At 36.9% G+C, this 23,000-nt stretch overlaps 1 protein-coding gene across 2 annotated transcripts in view; it reads right to left on the minus strand.

Annotated features, from left to right (window-relative positions):
* The window catches only part of PCCA (propionyl-CoA carboxylase subunit alpha), a 284,928-nt gene that overhangs the window by 233,293 nt on the left and 28,635 nt on the right, over positions 1-23,000 (minus strand). For both annotated transcript variants that reach the window (XR_012633969.1, XM_074910938.1), the window contains exons 5-6: positions 10,965-11,078; positions 9,385-9,438 (exon numbers count right to left, since the gene is read on the minus strand). Coding sequence is in view for 1 of the 2 variants with exons in the window: in XM_074910938.1 (XP_074767039.1) it covers positions 9,385-9,438; positions 10,965-11,078 (168 nt within the window). In the remaining variant the exon portion in view is untranslated. The remainder of the gene's footprint in view (positions 1-9,384; positions 9,439-10,964; positions 11,079-23,000) is intronic.

Raw genomic sequence — 23,000 nt, forward strand, 5'->3', positions numbered from 1 at the left:
AAGGGATATTTTAAACAAAGATAATTTTAACAGAACAGGGCTACAGAGTGACCACATATTCATTCCAGCACATCCAAGAAGGGCAATAACCTCTCAAAGGGACAGGCAGCAACAAGTCATTGGGAGCAGTCATCTCTTCGGATATCTTGGTCACAGTCAGAACAGCAGTTTGACCACAAGCTAGTAACCCGATCTTCAGGAGTGAAAACATGCCAACCATACCGGTTGGCATTCAGGGAGCAAGTGAGAAGCAGATGCTAGGTTCTAGACAAAACACATCACCTAACTTTAGGAAATCAAGTTTAATATTTGTGTTATTTCAAAGCTTCATTGCTAAAGACAATCCAACTGACAAGTATTTTAACTGTTTTCCAAAAAAACATATGCATAACAGCTCTAGGAGAAATTATTCAGTCAACCTAGTACTCTTAAGTTATCAGTGCTATTGATACTATCGTTCAGTCTGAAATAGAAATTAATGAAACATGCTGTGCAAAGAGATAAAGTTTATTTGTAAGCCAACCTTCAAATATAATTAAAGATAAAATGAAAAGGCAAATGCATTCATAATAATGAGTAGGAAGTTTTTTTAAAGTTCCAGGGAATTATTTAAAAGATTTGCAAAATAAACGACTAAACACAGTTAGGCAGTTGCAAGTAATTATTAAATTCCTACTCTTATATGGGAGTCATCATTCATGTTGCACTAGCTAAAGACTTTCATTCACAAAAATTGTCAAACCAGATAAGATACTATCAAGTAATGCTTATGTTGGTATGTGTTCACAGATTTTTGTTTGTTTGAGCATTTCTCATATGAGGAAAGGCTGAGAGAGCTGACACTGATCACAGCCTGGAGAAGACTCGGGGGGAATCTCATTGATGTACGTAAATACCTGCAGGGAGGGTGCAAAGAAGACACATCCAGGCTCTGCTCAGTGGAGCCCAGTGACAACACCAGAGACAATGGGCACAAACTGAAATACAGGAGGTTCCCTCTGAACATCAGGAAACACTTTTTCTACTGTGATGGTGGCCAAGCACTGGCACACGTTGCCCAGGGAGGTTGTGGAGTCTCCATCCTTTGAGATAGTCAAAAGCTAAGTAGATGCAGTCCTGGCAACCAACTCTAGGAGACCCTGCTTAAGCAGGGAGGTTGGACCAGTTGACCTCCAGGTCCCTTCCGACCTCAGCCATCTGTGATTTTGTGAAATAAAGATTCTATTTGATATCTAAAGCAGAAACCAGGTCCAACTGCATTATGCATTCATTCCACAACCATACAGTAAAAATATGCAACCAGCCTGAAGATATTGTAACAAAGCAGAAGATATTACCTGAATGGCTAAGTTATCAAGTGACATAAACAGTTTAAATACTGCAAAACCTTATTTAACTCTGACGGGCCTGAATACAGCTTGCCCTTTATCCTTTACAGCTTCCACTGTTGTTGTAACAGGTGGATCTACGCAACAGTAAAAAAATTGATGTTTTCCTGCGTTCCAATGAACTTTCAGTAACTAACCATATTTGGCATATTAACAGTGATCCTCTCAACATGCAGAGGTCACTGGAACAGTTCTCAAACCACAGAAAACAAGGACCCCAGAGAGGCGAGACAACAACCTCCTGCCCAGGAAGCAATTTTGAAACAAATGAATCCACAAGTGAATCCTGTAATATACAGAACAAAGAAGGTGGTTAAGTCTTGTTGTTGTAGAAATTATTTGGAGTATTTGAGCACGTCACATTACAGCAACAACATAACATACTGTACCATTATTAAATACCTATAGAAAATTTTTAAATCAAGACAGATACAACAATATAGAAGGAACCAAACAGCACGATAAAATAAACCCTAAATTTATAGAACTTTAAGATCAAGTTCTAATAATTCAACATTATCTTAAGTACTAACTTCAAGAAAATTCTTCCTGAAGAATGCAGTCAAAATACACATGGTAATAAACAAAGCCCCACCCCCAAAAAAAGACTGCCCAGTCCAGGATAATAGGTCAGCTTTAGAAATATGTTAGTCAAAAAACTGTCCACTAACATCTTTTTCCACTGACAACGTAGAAATCACTCAAATGCCTTTTAAAGGGAGTTGTCAGTCATGATTCTCCCTTCATGAAGCTCATTCCTGGTCTCAGTAGATCCATTAGGGGTCAAGTATCAGAATCTGATCTAAAAGCGTCAGAAAGTAGATGTTACTCATGTAAAACTCAAATCAGAAAAACCAACTGAAGAGGAATGTGAGAAGTAGGAATGAAGACTCAGATGATCTTCATTTAGAGTCGCTAAAATAGAAGACACAAATACACAGTATCACTTATTGCAACATCTAAGCATCTTCAAGCTAAACACACTTCTTACAAGTAAATAAACTTTTCCCCTTCCCTCAGAAGTAACTACCTCCTAGCCTCAGGATGAAAGACATTTAGTATGTTTGTATTCCTCCTCATGTAACCCATCACTATCAATAACAAAAGCCCTTGTGTATGAAAATACAGTATGCTGTAAGACGACATCGTTCTTGGTTAGTAAATTCAGTAGACAGATTTTGAGTCATAACTTGCTGTAGTTAGTTTTCAACCACAGAAGAAAACAGAGGATAGAATTGTGAGAGAGAAAATTATTCAATCACATCATCACTTCAATATATTTCAACCTCTGTAGTAGTATACCCCAAAAAAAAAATCCATCTTACCACTAAGTTGCATTCACCTTTAAAGTCAGAATTCATTTTCTTGATGTGCATATTTTAGGAAGAATATATAAAAACCTTAAGTATTCAATCTGCAGTGTAAAACTACTGAGGACAGACCATCCATTATAAAATACATTATTTCTTAAAATGCAGGCAGAAGATGGAAGCAATCATTAAGGAAGCATTGTTTACACTGAAGCTTCACCTGCCTTGCCACAAAAGTAAATTAAAATCCACAGGGCAACCAGGAATTCTTACTTCAGAGACATCTCTCTTTACTGTTCAGGTCCAATCCAACTCCTTTGGTATCACTGGGACATTTAAAACTGATTTGGAAACTGAGAAGGACATCACATTTGTAAGGTTACTACACTAGCTTACATCAATGATACTAGAACAGGACAAATTAACAAATTGTGTTAGCTCAGAATGGACAGTTCGCCATAACCAGACATGCTTGCCTGCATCATTGGAAATCAACAGTAGAATAAAAAGGCATAAAGTGAAAGGAAACAATATAACCAATGTAAAAAGATAATTATACATCATTACACTTGCAAACATTCTGTTACTGCAGTGAGGAAAAACACAGGTATATACAGTTGTTAATGTAACTGCAATTGTGGAAAGAGAGTTTTTATTCTCACAACCAGACACAGCAACGGTCGAAGAAAGAGGACAGAACAAAGCATTTCAGAAGCAACATGAAGGATTCCTGTAAGCCTAGAAGTAAGTGCTATTGCACTGACACTGCCTGTCAAGAAATAATGACTTTTTACAAATCAGGATTCCATAAATCCATTCATCTGTAGAACCACACACCCTAATATGCATGCCAAAGTGCTGCTGAAAGGCATCTCATGGGAAATATTAAATGACTTATGATAGTCCAGATAGGCAAAAATCACTCTAATATATTCTTTAATCACATGCACAGCATTAAATAATTCCAGAAGTCTTGCAAGCCCACAGTTCATCCAGCTAGACTCAAGCTGCCGGACATTACTATTTAAATCAAGAGGTTTTATTTGTGTTTTTTCTAAGAACAGCTGCACATGTTAAAGATTTCAACCTAAGCCACTTTAAGAAAATACCTAGCTTTAAAAAAAACACAAGTTAAAAACAAAGGCTTAGTCCAAGTGAAAAACAAATACAAACAGGTCAAGACTCCCATGTCAGAGGAAGTTGCCTAATCAGGAGGTCAAGAAAAAACCCACACTAAGATTATACAGTTCAGGCAAAAGACTCAAAAGGAAAGAGCATTTTTGCCACACAAATCTTTGGCAAAACACTACCCTACACCTTTAAATACATGCATATAGGTCATACGCACATATATCCACAAGACCTGTGGATAGGCACACTAAGAATTGGGTTTCTTCGGGGTTGTTTTGGTCTACGTTTAGACATAAACCTGTACTTGAAAAAGTACTCAAGCTATATACAGCAGTTGCTCAAAATAAAGATTTGGAACTTGCAATAGAGTAGAACTGGCATCAATTTGTTCTGTAGCATAGGCAATCTTAAACAGGATGCTGATGACACAATGTAAGCCATCCTATGCTTTTAGTAAAGGCCTATGAAGTTTTCTACAGTAAAGGAGTAATACAGCCTTCCTACTTTGATACTAGGAAGTGTCTAAACAGATAGTTCACATGACTCGTTTTCATTTTTCTATCTCACATGCACTAGCAGAGGACTAGTAATGTCTGACATTCTGCTCTATCCCAGTCCTCAAAGGATACAATCTCTGCCATAAGCAATTTCTTGACACCAAGCTTACAAAGCTGCCTTTTTTTTAACTACCCCTTTGCAGCTTGGAAAGCACAAATGCTAACTGGTCATGTGAACTGCCAACACATGTAGGAACAGCATGAGAATCATACCAAATGCTTCTCAAAAATGTAACATCCATTGAATCATGATAAAGGAATTTCAAAATTTGCTCACAAATAACAAAGCCGTGCACAACAATTGTAAGGAAGAGCTTACATTTTAAAAGGTGACAGTCCCATAATTAGCTGTGCATAGGGCTGTGGGTCCACCTGTACAAAGTTCTTCACAGGTCAGACATGTGTACCCCTACAGCAGATGACATGTAGTTCGTTTTACCTTTTCCATCTCAAACTTAACAGCCGTCTACAAACATGTGATCAACCACTTCCATATACATTGCTTGCCCATTTATTTCAGACAATATATTGTTGGGGTTTTTTTTAATTCCACCAAGAATGTTAATCTAGCTTCAAAGGTAAAGAGAAATAGTGCTGGCTGCTTTGTTCTCCCCTTAGTCATGCCAAATAGCAGTTGCTAAAAGGGCACAAAAGATGTATAAAAACGGGTTCCACTAGGAACTCCAAGAAGGTTCATATCTTATTCCAAAATGGAATCCTTTGTCCCACCAAGTTTATGGCTTCTATTGCAAGGAGCAGATCTTGATATAGTGGCTGGCTTTTTTTGCGTCAAGAAACAGAGCATCAGGACAGCATTGTCAAGGTTGCATTCAAAAGAAGAGTATTCCATTTAAAGGTTGCATTTGTAACCTTAACTCTCATTATTTTGAAACTATTTTATGCACAAATTCCTTAAGTTTCTTGGGGAAAATACACCACAATGCATCACCTATGAAAGTAGGAACTCTATCATATACATACATCCAAGAAACCAAAACACACTGAAGATACAAATCCTGCAAACTGGTATTTTTCACATTAGACTTCACAAAGGAATAGTATTCACTTAGCTGATTTTTCTTTTTTTAAAACAGTAGCTTCCCAAGGGACTTTTGTGCCAGAGGTGGAAAGGGAAGTTCATTTGTGTTTTTCTTTTAATTAACAAGGGGAAAACTAATCCCATTGTGAGCAACTGCAACAAGTCACGGTGCACCAAGGTTTGAGGTTCTAGCCATTACCAGGAAGCAAGAACATAATCTCAACTACAGGCATAAGACTCCTACTTGCTGCTAATATCAGCTAGACCACAGGAAGAAACACTGACTGGAATATTGACTGTGCAACTCAGTCACCTGCTTGCTTTCTCTCACTCTTTTTCCCCCATTCCCTTCTTCACCCAGGTAAGAAAAGGAGGAAATAGTCACCAGGACCATGGGCCAATCCCAAAGTATTCCACCTGTGCAGAGACCTGACTCAGCAATCCCACCCCTCAACACAACAGCTGCCCTGGAGGTTAGCAAACAAGGAAAGGAAAAAAGGCAATCTCAGAAAAGTTTATCTTTCAATGACAGGCCAACCAAAAGGCTCATCTTTGTCTCGGGGTTTCCTCCTTATCAAATTTCAAAGGCCTGTTGCAGACAACAGAGGTGACAGAGCTGCTCAGAAAGGGTCTGCATTAATTTTATATAATGGGAAACATTAAGCAAGCTAACCTAAGTACAGAGCTCACTAGCCAACTCTTCTAGAACATAAAGGAACAAATTGTTCTTGCAACTCTGCATAGCACCTGGCAAAAGATACTAATATTTACCCCCCACCCTCAATGTGGCAATAGATTTTAACTGCATCTTTACAGATTTATGCCAATAACAGTTATAGTATTACTCCTTGAAGGAAGCAAATTCCTTACAAATATATTTACATGCATAAACTACCAGTAACAATTTATGCACTGAATTTTACAACTTCAATGTTCAGATAATTTTTATAAAGCACTGCAAGAGTTCCAAGTTGGATATCTTAAATTTCTGAATTAAAATCAGAACGTAAAGTAAAATTCTAAGGAACTGCATTCACTTGCACAAACCCATGGTTTTTTATTCTACATAATAATGCTGATAACATTAGTTATAATGTAGTTATTCCAGAAGTTTTTCAAAAACTTTCACATTAAAATACCAATCTTTAAGAAATTTACCTTAGGATTTTAGGATATAAATGCCATAGATTCCTTTTCTGTCAGCCATCAACGGCAACCAGAATAGATACACATGAGGAAGGGACTGAATGAACCAACTTTTTTATTAGATCACAATGAACAACATGCCAGATATTCACCCACTGATTGCTTTTAGGAAATCTTGTTTTGGAAACAATGGATCATTTACTTGTGCTCTCCCCTATTCTAAGGGAGAACAAAATTAAGTTTCTAGAGAAGAAAAAAAATACGAGACCAGCAATTTTCACTGCTCTAAATGTATCCATCAAAATCTTCACAAGGACTGTCTATAGCTGTGTGCTATTCCATGAATCATTTAGGCAATAACGAACAAAAAGACATGCTTTTGTTCAAATCGCACACAGTGGGATTACATGTGAACTGACCCTCCATGTGTTAATTGAAGACAAAGCTTTACTTTGAGCTCATTACCGCTCTTATAGACAGATCCACAAGTTTAGAAAGTTTAGTGTATTTCTGTTTCTGAATCTAGGTAGTTTGTTTTAAAAGTACAGATGCACACCAGGAAACAAGCCCAGGTTTCACAAGTTTCATCACTACTTTCAGCACAAAAGAACAAAATAGTGTATGTACAGAGAAAGGGATAGGGAGAAAGAAAACAACAAAAACACATCTTTGGCAACTTCACAACAGTTTTGTATCATTTCTTACAGGCTTTAACAAAGACGTGAAACAGCAGGCAAGTTTTCTTCATAAATACATTAATCAGGGTGTCTTGAAAAAAATAAAATCAGCCCTCAGTGATAAAAAAAACAGATCATTTCACCAATTCTCACTAAGGGTTTGATAGTCTAGAGCCACTGACATGAAGGGAAGCATGATTATGTCTTAATTGAGACTTAAAATTTTTAGAAAGCAAAGTAGAACTGCCTGATTTTATTATATTTTTAGAGAACAGATTAGGTTTCTGAAACATAATTAAAAAGTTATTTTGAGACTGTTAGCACCAACCCAAACTTGAACATGTTTCTAGTCACCACATTATTTCAGAAATTCACTGTTCCAAGGATTTCAGTGAAAAGGTAAGAAATAGGAAGGGGGAGGGGATCTACAGGAATGTTGGTACATCCTCCATTTCTACTTAATCCTGCCAAAAAAAGTGTTCCAGATTGTCATGTCACCAATATTGTAATTTACATCACCAAATAATAACCAGATTACTAGGAAATGAGCCCAGTTTAGAGTAATAACTATCAAATTTCAAAGTTTGGCAGCAAAATATAAAGCAAAATAGCATGAGCAAGCACTTGTTTAATCATTTTTTTGTTATTAAAAATAACTGCCAACTAAAGCCAGTTATCCTGCTGGTTTAATCCAGTGGGAACAGAGTTTGTTATAAATTGAGCCAGGAATCTTCCCTCTAAAAAGAGGCTCTGGTACATGAAGCAGAACAGTGATAAAAGAAAGCTGCTAAACTGCATGAAAATAGCATGTAAGAGATTACCCCTGATTTGGTAAATCCTGGCAAACTCGAAGTGTTTCAAATTCCTTTCAACTTTAACATCACCACCACCCAGCAACCAGCAGGATGCATTCAGCATCACACAGAACCTGCACTTGTTTTTATCTGGGGGCTTTGCTTTTTAAAAAGCACAGCAACTGCGAAGTATAAAAATTTGAGACTTCATTGCCGAATAATCTCCTCAATGAGCAGGTGGTATTCTTTAACACCAAATAACCACCTAAATAGTAAGGGTCTGTATAGCAATTAAAATTCATGCCAAAAGGGACATAAGTCAAGAAAGAGATTTGGAAACAAGAGCTATTCCACAGATTCTAAGAATTAAAGAGCTACCATTTTAAAGAATCACATTCCTCATCTGCGTTTTATACTCTGAATCAAAAAGGTGCAAATTACTCTCAAAACCAGCAACAAGTTTATCTTACTGCCTGTAAAACAAGATGTTTTTTTCAGCTACATGGTTCGTTTACTCTGTAACAAAATTGGTAACTGCAAAAGCTTTTTACTGGAAATTTCAGCATATATGCTTGTCTTTATTCTCAGTGAAACCAATGGACAATAACATGATCTGCAGTGACTACACATGCAACATCCACTCAAGACTGCTCAAACATTGAGCATGTAACTTTCTCCTAAAGCTGCTCAAATTTATGAGCAGCTGCATGAAAGTTTTGGGAAAAAACTAAAATCCATAAAGAGGCCATATATCAGTTTCTGTGATATTAAAAAAACCCACTGAAGCAAAGAGGTTGTGAATAATAATTTTTATAAATTCAGACATGAAGTGAAAACAGCACCCTCTTGACTCTCTTTGGTCCTTTCCGAGAATACAGCTCCACAATACATGACCACCAGCAGAGAAGCCAGTTTTTAAACAGCTTTCTATTCCCATCCTGAAAGTGCAGTTCAGCACCTTCTCATGGCTGCTGATACAGCTGTTCACCAGCTGTGCTATGAATCACTGAAATGATCACTTAAAAACAGATACTTTTAACCTAGATCTTTACAGAGCAGCCTCATAAACAGTACAGGCACAAGTGAAAATGCCAAAAGGTCTTTACATCCTTGGTAAAGTTCTTCCAAACAGGCACCTCCCTTTTTCAAAAAGAAAACACAGGCTGCAATTACACCCTCAAAATGCAAGAAACCCACATGCACAGAAAGCATACTGAAGTCTCCTATCTTAAAGTATCTTTCAGATCTGCCTTGAACTGGTATCTTGATTCCTCAGATACTTTGGAAAGAATATATGCCACCTAGTGCATCATTGACAGCCAAGCAAATAGAAATAACTTACCAAACGTCTAGCAAATTCTTTATTTTCTGAAAGAAATCCATAGCCTGGGTGTACCTTGAAAACAAAACAAAACAAAAGAGTCAAGTTGATTGAGCTCTGAAGCCAGACACCAAATTTGCTAGCACATTCTCAGATACTAGGGAAGGTGAAGTAGACCACTAAGCATTCAAATTAGTTGAATTCCTTAAGAAACCATCTTAACACAGTGATTTATTGGTCCTAAATCAAGCTGTAAAGACTCACTGGATGAACTACATTTCTGAAACAAACATTCCTTACTTAACTGGGGAGAAAGGTGCTGTTTGCAGAGCAATGGACACACTCCATTTGGTGTTCTGCCTTCTGCTGGTTTTAAATCTGTTTTGCCACATCTACCTCATTGGGGACTTCCACATATATACTCACCCACACGCTTCTCAGTAATCACTACAAAGTACTTCTCATCCCACAATATTTCTAGCACTGATCACAACAGTGGTCTTAAGGTCCACAGTCATAAGCCTCCTACCTCTAGCGACCCTTGCTGGAGAAGAGAGTTTACTGTCTCATTAGCCTAAATCATGCATCCTTACATGCCTAGTTTGCTGTTCACACCCCAAGGCACACCTAGCATAACTACTTGACAGGACCGTGAGAAAGTTTCCATTTTACTTTTCACAATTCACATAAGACTCTTGATCCAATATACTCTGATAAACAGTGTATAAGCCATTTTATTTCCCTCTTTTAAAGGGCCACAACAGCTTGGTTCCATATTCCGAAACTCAGGGGAAAGGAAATAGGTTTTATTCTTTATAGAAAATTTTTGGCCCCTGAAAGCACTATACCAAAACATCATCTTTGAAAGATATTACAATGCTGATCCAAACTGTTTCATGGCAATTAGTGTTCCTCATATACACCCATCAAATTTTATTTTAATAAATGCTCTGCGTACAGTAGCTCTGAATAATACTTTATTTCACTGACAGAACAAAGAACATAGGCATGTGAACATGACTACACATTAGTTTTTCCAACCAATTCCTGTTAAGCTTTGAATCTCTGGCCAATTTGGAGGGAAGGCAGACTAGCCCACATTTACACATATAAGCTAACGTGCATTTGTAAACATTCTGAAACAAAAATAATTATGGGACGCACCATTACCTTACCTTTCTGAAAATAACATTTATATAATTTATAAAGTAATTCAAACTAAGTTTAAGCAACAGCCTTTTTGGACACACTTTGTAAAACGTTCAAAAAAGCTATTATGGCATATAAAGGGTTAGTGCTCAAAACTAATTGGGATTTTTTTTTCCCCCAGCAAATTTGGAAATGAACTGAAGCTGCTCCCTGGTGTGAAAGCTGAATCCAGCAGCCACCTGCAGGATCAGCGACCAGTGCTGCCAGATGCTACAAAGCCTTTGATTTCCAGTAGCGATTTCAGACACATTTAACTCATGTGACATGAACTAACTGGAATAGCATATTCAATCACTTCCCCCCCACACCTTTAAAAAAAAAAAATACAAACTCTGGCTTTTCTGCTTTCTATATATGAAACAGCTGCAGCAGATAGACTCATTCAGACTCACAGCTTGGGCCCTGGTTTTCTTAATGACTTCCATGATGGCATCCATGTTGAGGTAGCTTTTGCTGGTGGGAGCTGGGCCAACACAGACAGCTTCATCCGCCATTTTCACATGAACCTGAAGAGGCAATATTCTGTATTAACAGATGCTCCCAGCAAAAATAATTACCATCACATTGAAATATGCACACAAATCTGATTGTTTCACGGATAATTTACATACCATAACCACTCTAAAATACACACTGAAATTACCAACGTTGACATACAAGAACTCACACAATAACATTAAATCTCATTTCATTTAACTCCGAGCTTAAGTCACTGTCAAAATGTTTTATTATTCCAATATATTATTTTGAATTTGATTAAATAAAATCATGAAAAATATAATTTCAGCTTCCTATACTGATCATCTATATGTAAATTCAGACTAAAAACTACTTTGTTACATGTAACCAGGGTAGTCTAATATCTTAATACTTAATAACAAACATTCATGACCAGTTCTAAGCAGGCTCCCCAGGAAGTTGGGGATAATTAGAGTGAATTGAATGAAGGGATGCAGTGAGTGTCCCTGCACAGCATCAGGTCAGCACCATGCACAAATTAAAGCCTATGACTAAAGAGTTCAATATCACTACACATGAACCAGAAAATCTTGAGAATTATTTAAGCAGGCTCATGTTTGGTTCCTAATCCATTGTATCCTCATTTATATGCATGTGCCAAACATTTTTTAGTCAAACCTGAACTATAGAAAAGGAACATTTCCAACGTTTTACCAGAAATAAAATTCCTAGGTTTGAAGTTAGAAGCCTACTTACAACTCATACACATGCTTACCTTGAAGAAATAGTTAGAAAAGTTTAATTAGATTGGTTTTCAACATGTTTTCAGAGTTCAGAACACTTCTCCTTTAAAGATACACACAGACTTGAGAAACAAAACAATCATTTTTTCCTCATTCTGCCCTCCTTGTGAGCTCCCTTTCAGTATGTATTTAAGCAAGCATGCCACTGCTTAAACTGTGTAAGATTATATAGCTGTGTCAGTAACTTGTTTATACTGAGTTTGACATTTCCAAAGTGTATAGATTTTCAATTTTTTATTAAATGTTTTATATCATCTTCAGCATTTGAAACTGAGAATAAATTGTTTTAAGAGAGTGTTCTTTTAGAAAATGAGTATTCACATATGTGAAGTTTAAAATATTTTTAGTTTATGAACAAGGAATTTTGTTCTTTTTGAAAACAAATTTTATTTGCAAGTAGCACGAAGGCTGTCAAGTATGATAAGATAAGGTTAGAAATAACATAGCCTACATATACTATTGGCTTATTCAGAAAAACAAGGCCAGGGGAAAAAAAAAAAAAATAAATCTAGAAACAGTGACAAGTAGTGGTCAAACACTATTTCAAATAATACAATGATAAATAAATATTCAAGGTAAGTATAACAAACACGTATAACAAGCACAGGAGTCACTAAGCATTTTACTTTTTTCTTCATGTTTCATTTTCATTAACATTTTTTCTGAACTTTGCAAAATTAATCCTACCACAAGGAAGAAACATTAACTTGCCACCTTATCCCACATTTCCTTCTGGGAGCATCTTTTAAATAGCTCCTGAATTTGATCTATACTTGAGTAGATCAGAGTTCACAAACTCCAGGAATCACCATGCATTTCACATTTGAATTACTGCTTCTGTAAAGTCACAATGGTTGTATTTTACCACTTCAGCATTAGCCTCACATTAGAAACAAAGCAAAACCAAAAAACCTTAAACACTAGCACAGACAATCATGCAGCAGGATTTTAATGCTTTTTTAGTAAGTACACCTCAGCAACTTAAGTCAGTAATCTATTCTGATCAAATGCTATCAAGATTAGCCTGTCTGTCATTCTTCCTGGAGCAGTAAGTACAAGAACAGCATGGCCCTTAGATACCTTTATATGCATGATCAATTTATATGCTTATGGTTGTTTTGAATTCCAGTGTGGTTCACATGTCTAAACAAAGTTATTAAAGCTTAAGCATAGTTAAGCATTTACGTTTTACAAAACCAAAAGCTCCCTTATAGAAAAGGACTAACTTAATATAGTTAGCTATTTTCAGGTATTGAGAGAAAAAACACCACAGCTACACACTCCTCAGTATGAGACACCAGCAACCCTACTAGTGCTAAAAGTAGCCATAGATACTGCAGAATCATTGATTTTATATATATAAACAGTCTTATGCATTTTCCCCCCACCATTTTTCTCTCCCTTCTGAAACATTTCATTGTTGCTTCAATTCTTTGTGGAGTTTTGACTCTTCCTTTCCCACATTCCCCTGTAATCTGGCAAATCCATTTCTCCTTGTTTACCTTACTGCAAATTGTTAGTGCCAGTTCAGCCTTACATGTACCCTAATATACCACAGATAGATGTAACAAAACAGCAAAACAGTAGCCATATCATATTCATATTACCTGATCCACCACCACCGAGTGTCAGGCAAGTCTCTGAAGGACAAGAGATCTCCATTCCTCCCCACTAGCTCAAAACCTCCAGATTTTCAGGTTCCAGTAACAGCTCTTCAACCTATGAATCCTTCTCATACCTACTTTTTTATAACTATGATTACACCAGTCTACCTATAATATGGAAACAGAGATCTATTTCTCCTTAAAAATCCATGATGACGGTTCCCCATAGCATTTAATTAATTTCACAATGCACTGTAGTTCATGAAGAATACTCCAAGTACTGTAATATAAATACAATACAGAATTTACAGTATAATACATAGAAGTGCAGTTACACTAACCGTAATTACTAGCAACGTTACAACAAAAGCCATCGCTTGAATCTACACAACAGCTAAAACTTTCAGCTTGAGACCAAGTGACATGTAATTTACACAATAATTCACTAAGCCATTTCTTCTGCAGAAGCTGACTTTATAATGCATTATTTCCAGACAGTCCAAAGAATCCAGCAACTCCTCTTCCTCAAGCACTGTAAGTTTCAAATATATTTATTTTCAAAGTCAACGGTTGCTTAAGTGCTTGACTTAAATCACACAATCCTAAGTATTCAAAACTTGTCCCTAACTTACTACAGCTAAAACTTCAAGAAGTGTGATTTCTCCCTTTTCTGTTTTAGTTTACAGAACCAATGTCAACAAAACAAAGCAGCAAGTCCCAGGAGGTTCCTGGAGAAATGCAATTCCTTTATAAATATTAGAATTGACCCTGCAATCTCAAGCATGAATGGATAACAACAAAAGCTGGGAAAGCAGACAAGCCTTAAAGTGCTTAATGGTTTATACTGCAAGTTTTAAACACATTGGGCTACCTGTGCCTCAAAAGATGCATTTCAAAGAAGCTACAAGGACCTGTTATGTTAGACAGTACACTGTTGTTAGAGAGTACAAACAACTAGAAATCATGAAAAGACACATCTTATTTGTATAAAAGCAGTTTAATTTCTGTAAAAGTAATATACTTGAAGCAGTGTATTTTGTAAAGGCTAGTTTTATTGCAGCAACAAGGCAAGAGATTCACCAAAACCTACTGAATCATCATTTTGCAGAATGTCCACCTAATTAAAAAAAAAAATTTAGTCATCTGAAGCCCTGTATAGGTTTGCTACACCTTTGGAAATCCAAAGCACATAAGCCACAAACACCCAACCAGCCCATCACAGCCTCCTCAGCTCTGCATCTATGACAAATAAGCTACTAATCATACTCTGGATTTAACAAGGGCTCCTAGCAGAAAACACATTAGAATGAATATACTTAAGTAGTGTAACTAGTTCTGGATTAATGTATGAAGACAACTGGACACAATTTGAAGTACAACTATTATTTTATTGCACAATTCTTCACGATCACATAGAGATACAAGAACTAACTCAAGTCCAACAAGCTTATTAATTCAGACACAAACTGAACAAAAAATGGCCACCTGTTTCCAACGATAGTTTAGGTCCAGAAGCCACCTTCACGGCAAGGCACCTAAACCAGTAAATCCTGCCAGATCTTTACGCAGGAACAGCTTTGTGTTTCTTCACCACATTTCCAGCAAATAGGCACATAAAGTGAGAAGTCCACCGGGGCTGATTAACCAGCCATTTTCATCCTGGACTGGTTCCAAGTACTGCTCCAAGCTGCAGCAACTCTCAGGGTGCAGAGTGCGGTAAGGGGTAATAACAGTAGCCATGATTGGTTTGGGAGGTCCTTCTACATGATGTTTCAGTATTTCAGAAGGATTTATAAACTAGATTTAGTGACAGGGCTTGGCATCATATCCCAGAAGATAAATATGCCCATAACTCAAATTTTTTTATATAAGCACCGCTAAAATACTCAATATCCACTTTGCTGGAGATGACCCAATTTAGAAGGACTGCTAGTGAGTACGCAAACTACCTAGATTATGTTAGCTCTTCTTTACCCTGGAGGGTGGTACATGTACTCATCTGACAGCAGCATGATCTCTTGCCCAGCCATACTCTAAATTTACTGAATTATCCCCTTAATCAAACCTGTATCTCAAATAATAATAATTTCAAGAGATCAATATTAATAGCTTACTACCTAAAATATACATAGCACTCCTAGAGATGCTCTGTTTAACACAGCAGAACCAAGGTAACCTTCTCCAGGAGTCATTCAGTTGCTGCAGATTGCTAGTTGAAATCTCTATTATGAACAAGTCACATTTACATATGCAGGCCCCTCAACACAGAAAAGTTTTCTTGGTATGGAAACAGAATTTACGCAAAATTATTTTAAGGCAAAGAACTAAACCACTTATTTTCAGTGCATATGTAATCTATAAAACAATGGAAGACCCCAAGATAATTTACAGATCCCTAGCATTATAATTATTCAGTGACTCCAGAGTTTATTATCTTCTTATGGATCTGATTCATAACAGAAGTGCTTTTCTCCACAATTTGTTTTGTAGTGATTCTCGTCTAATCCCAAAAAGTAAAGGCTGACTTTGTCATGAGAGCCAATGGAGGAACAAAATACACATTTACATGTGTTTCCTAACAGAGTGCTTAATATCACCAGCATAGTTTTCACAGATAATTTTATATACCTCAGCAGTTTCTGATGCTTATCATGTGACAGATGTCATTTACTTCAGTGTAAATGCCTAATTAACACATATACACACACACTCCCCCCCCACTCCTTCACCTCTGAGGAAGTAAATGTCTGGGATTCCCCAGTGTCCCTGTTTTTCAGAGTAGGTGACCCTATGCATTCCCAAGTCTCAATACAAGTTGATATTCATGCAGCAGAGACAGTTATACTGAGTTGCAAGACACATTTTTCACCAAGTTTTTCTGTACTGTTTCAAAATTTATATATAGGGAAACTGTTATATCTGCATATACAGTAATAATCAAAGCTAATAAGCAATTAAAAAAAGCTCAGTGAAGAGAAACTTCTGTTTGGTACACTAGAGAAGATCTCAAGCATTGTTTAGACAAAGAAATCTAATCAAACAAGTCATTCTCCTTTTATAGCTCAAATCAATATTACACATTGGAACAACATCCGTTGGTGTAAGTGGATTCACTTAATTGGCCCAAACTGCATAATACCGCTCAGCAAGACAAATCACAATTAGCTCAACCCATAAAATAGGGCTAATGAGTAAATCCTTTGTAAGGTAGCTAAAAAAAACAACCATCTCAAATCTTGCCAGCACCACTGCCAAAAGGAGACAGACAAAACACAACAAAAAGCTTGTGGCATTGAACAGTCTTGAATTAAAAAAATCAAATGGATGCAAAAAAGGTTCAAATTTACTGCTTTGCCAAAAACACATCTTTCATCTGACCTAAATGTCTTTAGCAGCTTCATACTAAAATACACACACCAATAACACAATAAATCTGTGCACATAGTGAGTGTACAGTATTCATACAGACTTTAAAGTGCTATCTGCAAAGAAATACTGACACACAATTACAGCATTTAACCCTAAAATGAAATAATGAAAACATTTCTAAGCCACATGAAAAGCAGACCTGTGAAAGCCATAAATAGCATCTCGTATTTTCCATGTTTATTTTTACTCAGCATTTCAAAATCCTAAATAAAAATGTATGCAACTAAACAAGTCGACCTACAGAGTCAGCATAAGTAGATTTCTCTGCAAGCCTATTTTAAAGCTTACTTTTTTAAATTTGATGACTCGAATAGTTATGCGAGGACTGAGATAAAACAATTCTTCAGTGGCCTTCACTTGGTTTAGTAAAGGGTGTTTACTTGCAGTCCCCTTCAAGTCTACAATGACTGGAAAAACAGCCCATCCATTAGCATCTACAGGATTAGATACTGGGTTAGCAAAGCCCAGCCAAGGGGGGGGGGGGGGGGGGGCAAAATTAGCACCCTTTACTCTACTCCCCTATCCTGCCCTTTGTTTGACCAACTGGTCAAAACTTGAAGACAGCAATACCCTCACTAACTAGTGCCCTCAAAAAAACCCAAATTTTAACTCTAATTAAAATGGAAGGATCCAGATAGAACTGAACAGTCTTTAAAAGAAGAGAAACACCAAACTGGCATGGAAGACTGCATTTCTAACCAAAACTAAGAGAATGCACTTTCCAACACATATGAAGATTTTCATTTGCTCACATTCGCTTATATTCTCCCATGAACATAGCTCGAGAAATTTGTTGGCTGCTAAAAAGACACACAATTTTACTTGACAAAGACCTCATCAACAGGAAAGGACTCCCCATTTTATCTAGAGGCCTGATCAGTGATACTGTGAAAAACATACCATGTTAAGGCTGTCATGCAGCAATACTCTGAAACTGAGTTTTGTTTGCTGGGACAATCAAGGAAATGCCTCCAGAGTCCTGAAGACATTACAGATAATAATCTAGAGGAGAGTCTTCCAGAATGGCTTTGGTTCCTAAAGCCTTTTCCTACATGCTTATTCTTCGGCAGATAACTTCCCAGTCAAGCACCTTCCTGAATACTGATGGGAAAGAAGGCTTTTCCATCAGAATTTTTCTGCAAGTACTTACCATGTTTTACCTTCCAAAACAGTAAAGACCAGAAACTAGTAACTTAGTGTCTCATACAAAGTTATGACCACAGATCTGGCTAAACATCAGTTCTGAGTAGCTGAATGCTGGGAAGACCATATCATTTGGCTGACTGAAACAAGGTGGTGGCTTTTTTTGCCAGACATTGAAAATCAAAGGTATGATGTTTGTCTCTATAGTATGTTCTTTCGGACCTTTTCTAGGAAAGCTTGTCTCTGCAGGCTTCTATCCAGAACAATTCAATCACTCTTAAAACAAGCCTTTCTTTAGCCTATCAAGTCTATCTGCAGATAACCAACAAGTAGAAATAAAAGGTTGCTTAACTTCTTTTCAAGTTGCTTTTCATTTTGAGAGGAAAACCTGTCTCTATAAGACAAAAAAAAAAGCTACTCTGTCACAGTTAATAGCCAATAAGAGTAATTTGTTTGCCACTGAAAATTTAGCAGAATTAAATGGTTGGTTTGTATCACAACCTTCCACATGTTTTAGTCAACACAAAGCAGGGACAATCAATCTCTCTTTAGTAGAAGAACTGAAAAAGTGGAAAAAAGTAGATCAATAGTCATTTTATTTACTAATCTACCTTTGGATGAATGGGAGGATTAACAAAGGTAGAAGAATCGGGAGGAAAAAACTACAGTGTCCCATTCTTCAACTCCAACTCATTCCATCAGTAGCAAAACACAATCTTGAGGGAAAAGTGTTCCCCTTGCCTCCTTCCATTCATGGCTCCCTTTGATAGGGTGGGGCAGCTACCAAGTTTCTTCACCCAAGTGAAGATTGGGGGCAGCACAGCCACTCTGAGCAACCTTTGCTGATTTACAGGGTACTGTGAAGAAACAGTCTGCAAGCTAGCAACTGCACTCATACTTCTGCAGACTATTTTTACTTTGGAGTACATCATCTTGAGCAAGTCTCCAGGAGAATCAGGAGAATTTTACTTCAGAGCATACACTAACAACTTGGGAAGACACTTAATAAATCTGTTTACCAAAGCAACAGTCTCTATTTGTTGCAAGAGCTGAACAATTAATCATATTTAAAGCAGTCCACTATGCTCTGTGCAGATGCTAGTTTCATCTCTGCAGTGTGTGTAATTCTGAACTTTAAGTGTTTTAGAAAAAGAATTAAGATTTTTGTGATGGTAACAAAACAGTAGTGCCCTACAGTGTTTTCAGTAGCCTCCCTGCATTTCAAACATCAGCACCCACATGTCAGCCTTTCTCTAATGGAATCTCAGCTTTCTAAGCACATTAGCAAAGCAATAGGACAGATCTTTCTCATGCTGTTTCTTTCTCCTGCCTCTCCCAAAACCAAGCTCACCAGGGAATGCATTTGATGCATGTTTCTTTGTTTTGCTTTCTAAATGAGTAAGACATGTGGGAGATGGGGAAACTAGTAGTTAAGACAGGTCTAGAAAACAGTATCACATAGTTCAAGGGTAACCAACTACAGAACTTTATATAGTAGAGGCTTAGCTCTTAATTGAGCTAGACATCCCAGAAGACATATGGGATTCAGGAAAAGTAGCTTAAACTCAGCCACATTACAAAAGCAACACATAGTATGCATCGGCAGCATACTCCTATCTAATGTTTTCAGCTTAATTCAGAGTTCCTCTTTCAGACGGATGAACACAGTACACAACAGGTTCCCATCTAATCTCCAAATCTGCCTGCCTGCAGATGGATTGACTGCAGAAAATTGTTTCTGGCATCCAAAGATGGTAGTCAAGTCAGGGATCCTGGAAACCAGTTCCAGGGTTGAGAGAACAGCCCACAGCAACAGCAAGGTGAATTCACAGCATTTCAACCACACAACAGTATTTAAGAGAAAGGTGAAAGGGGAAGTATGGAAATCAGCACAAGGCACCATTCTGGAGCAGTAGCTAGACGACTAACATGAAAAAAATCAGAAATGCAAGATACAGTCCCTACAGTAAATTCAGTTTTTCCCCAGTGTTCACTAACTTCTGGTTCAAAATGAACCATAGAGACTTGAATGAAGTTTCACAGTAAGCCTCACTTCATGCAAATACAAGTTGCCAATCAAAGGGTGATCCCACCCCTAACTCTCCTCCGCATTCAGCTCTAGCAATTACAGTGCTGCTGAGACAGATCAATGAACTGAACAAACCCAGTGGAAAAGTAATCTAAGGGGAGGGGAAGTTAACCTTCTGTCAGATCAGCAAGTTAAACCATCTCCCAGACATATGATCATTGGATCCAATACAGTGAATGCATGAGAGGAGACAGGAGAGAACAAACAGTCCTTTCAGAAATGTTTTAGACTTCGAGAAATTTAGACATAATATGAAATCAGATCTAAAATGTCAAATAACTCATAGAAGAAAAAATTTTTAAAACCACACAGGTTGTGGGTGAATGCAGAATACTTTAGGGATGAAAAACTTTCAGTGCAGGTCTTCTAAAACACAAAAAATTTTTCCTTATGCCTATGCAATATATAAGTATCACAGAAAATAAATAAAAAACATACCCCTTAACCACTGTTGGGTACCTAGTGAGTGGAGTTTTTCCACTAAGGTTAAGTACTAAAGTAGTACCTATAATAGACTACAGCAATTCAGTCATGAAACCTCAAAATTACCATCATGCCCAGTATAAGATTATGTTTTAAGAGGAATGGAATCTTTAATAGTTACAAATGCCTTATTAAATATTCACTTTATTACATTACATTCACAAAAGTTGGACATTTTTGCTTCAAAATTCCACTAATGTGAATATTCAGATTTCTTTAAAATTATGATTTGTTTTTCAATAACATTGTTAGTACTACAGGAAAATTACTTTTCTGACAGCACATTCAAATTATTCATTAAATTAAAGGACAACTTTGAAGATAACAGTCTTCTATATAAAACCCATCCTAAGTTTCCACCCTCTAAAGACTTCTTTTGAAAGACAAGCCAGTTTCAAGATTCCAAAAGGCAGTTGTCAAGATGAAGACTCTAAAAACTCTGTAACGGAGACAAAGTACCAGAAATGCTTGCTGTGGGAAGTCACAGAACACAGTAAGCCAGAAATCCCATGAGATCTGCTTATCAAGTAACTTTTCAGAATAAGCTTTTTTAAAAAAATATGATTTTCAGCAAGAAATCATTCCTGCACATGCTAGAAGCATAATCACCTCTATGCCATGTTTAACAGTCACTTGGTCCTGTTACAACAAACACAGTAAAAAAAGTAGAGAGCTGCATTTGTTATAAAACACAATCAACCCACCAAACTGCTAGCCCTAACTTGCATACTAAAATAAGGGTCTCAGATCCTGCCAGTATTTGCAATCCTGTATTCAAAGAAAGTTTAAGCAGATTTTGCATAGTACTAGGTAAAAGTAATCACAGAGGACCCCCAATGTCAAGTACATGAAGAATTATATGGGGAAAAGGCATATTCCATAAAGGAGGATCAAACTAGGTAACAGCCACGGCCATGGACCTGCAAAGGGAAAAAACAAAAAGCAGACCAGCAGAACTAAGTTACAGGATGAAGAGTTTCAGAGCTGACTGCTCGACATGACAAAGACTATTTTTGCTGGGCAGAAAAACTATTTATTTCTCAATCATCATATGGTGTAATGCTTTTAAAAAGGTATTTGTTGTTCATTAGACTACTGTAATAACCTTCATTCCATCCTTAAAGATAATTCAAATTCTACAATGCCAAACATATTACCCATACATTAAGAGAAGTGCGTATCTCGTGTTACACGTACATCTTACACTTGAAAATGATTGTACAGACAAGCAGCTGGCTCACAAAATCTGTATGGTCTCTGCACCATCTAATAAATGGGCAAGAACAGACAAGAAAACCTGCATTGTCTAAACACAATTTTCACACAGTTAATACCAGCACTGGACAATCCAACCATGGATGTTGACACGAGACTTCATGTGGTCCCATTCTTTTTCAGGTCATCTGACAAATATTTTTATCAGGTTTTTTTCTTACAGCCCTCAGTTCTGCCATAGCTATACCTCAAATCATAAAGATTTTGGTTTTAGCATGATCCTAGGAAAATCCTAATTTTTTAGGTTACTGTGTATTTTCCCTGACAACATTTCCACCTCACAGCTGATTTCCTATGACACACACTTTTCCATCTGAAGATAACTCAAGGGCAGCAAGCAGAATCTTAAGTCTCTACTACATTTCATTAATCTTATGACAATGTTATTACAACACATTGAGCAGATTTAGCCCCAAACCAGTGCACATATTGAGGAACCAGGTGTCTTGATATACAAAAGAGCATTCTTCACAGGCCACTATGAAGTTTCCCCCACCAAGAGTTTAAGTTCTTGTTCCAATAAACCAAACTATAGCAAGGCTCAGGTCTACTCCCACACCTACTTCACATCCTTCTATAACAAACTATCACTTCTGGGATTCTCCTTTTTGACACAAGGATTTAAGAAATACAAAGTCAAATGCTCCTAATCTTCAGGTCTAAAGACAAAATAAAAGCTAGAAAATACAGAAAATACCACTATTAGAGTATCATAAGTGGTTATGGTCTATACATAAAAATTCTATTAAATATATATTTAGATCTTAAATATCCTGCACTTGGTCAATGCTAAATATATTTAGCATGGTAAAGAGACAATTACATTCTATATAAGCAATACCTGCACAACACTGAAAGAAACAACCTATCTCTGTAAGGTGACAACTGCTTCCATTTCCAAGAAAGGTATAAACTTATGCATTCCTCACAAAATATAGATAATATTCATATGTTTATTAAAGTAGCTCAACCATATGTATAGTTTTATAAGACACTGGAGTAAACCTCTAGATAAATAAATTCCTGTTTTAAAAAAGCCTGGAATTTTTAAAAAATATCTTTACAAGTTGCATATAATCTACATAGCACAGCAACTCACACACTCACACAACAGTTCCTTCTAAATCTTCTTTCCTATTAGCA

This window comes from Athene noctua, chromosome 1 (genome assembly GCF_965140245.1).
Source record: "Athene noctua chromosome 1, bAthNoc1.hap1.1, whole genome shotgun sequence".
Classification (NCBI taxonomy): Eukaryota; Metazoa; Chordata; class Aves; order Strigiformes; family Strigidae; genus Athene; species Athene noctua.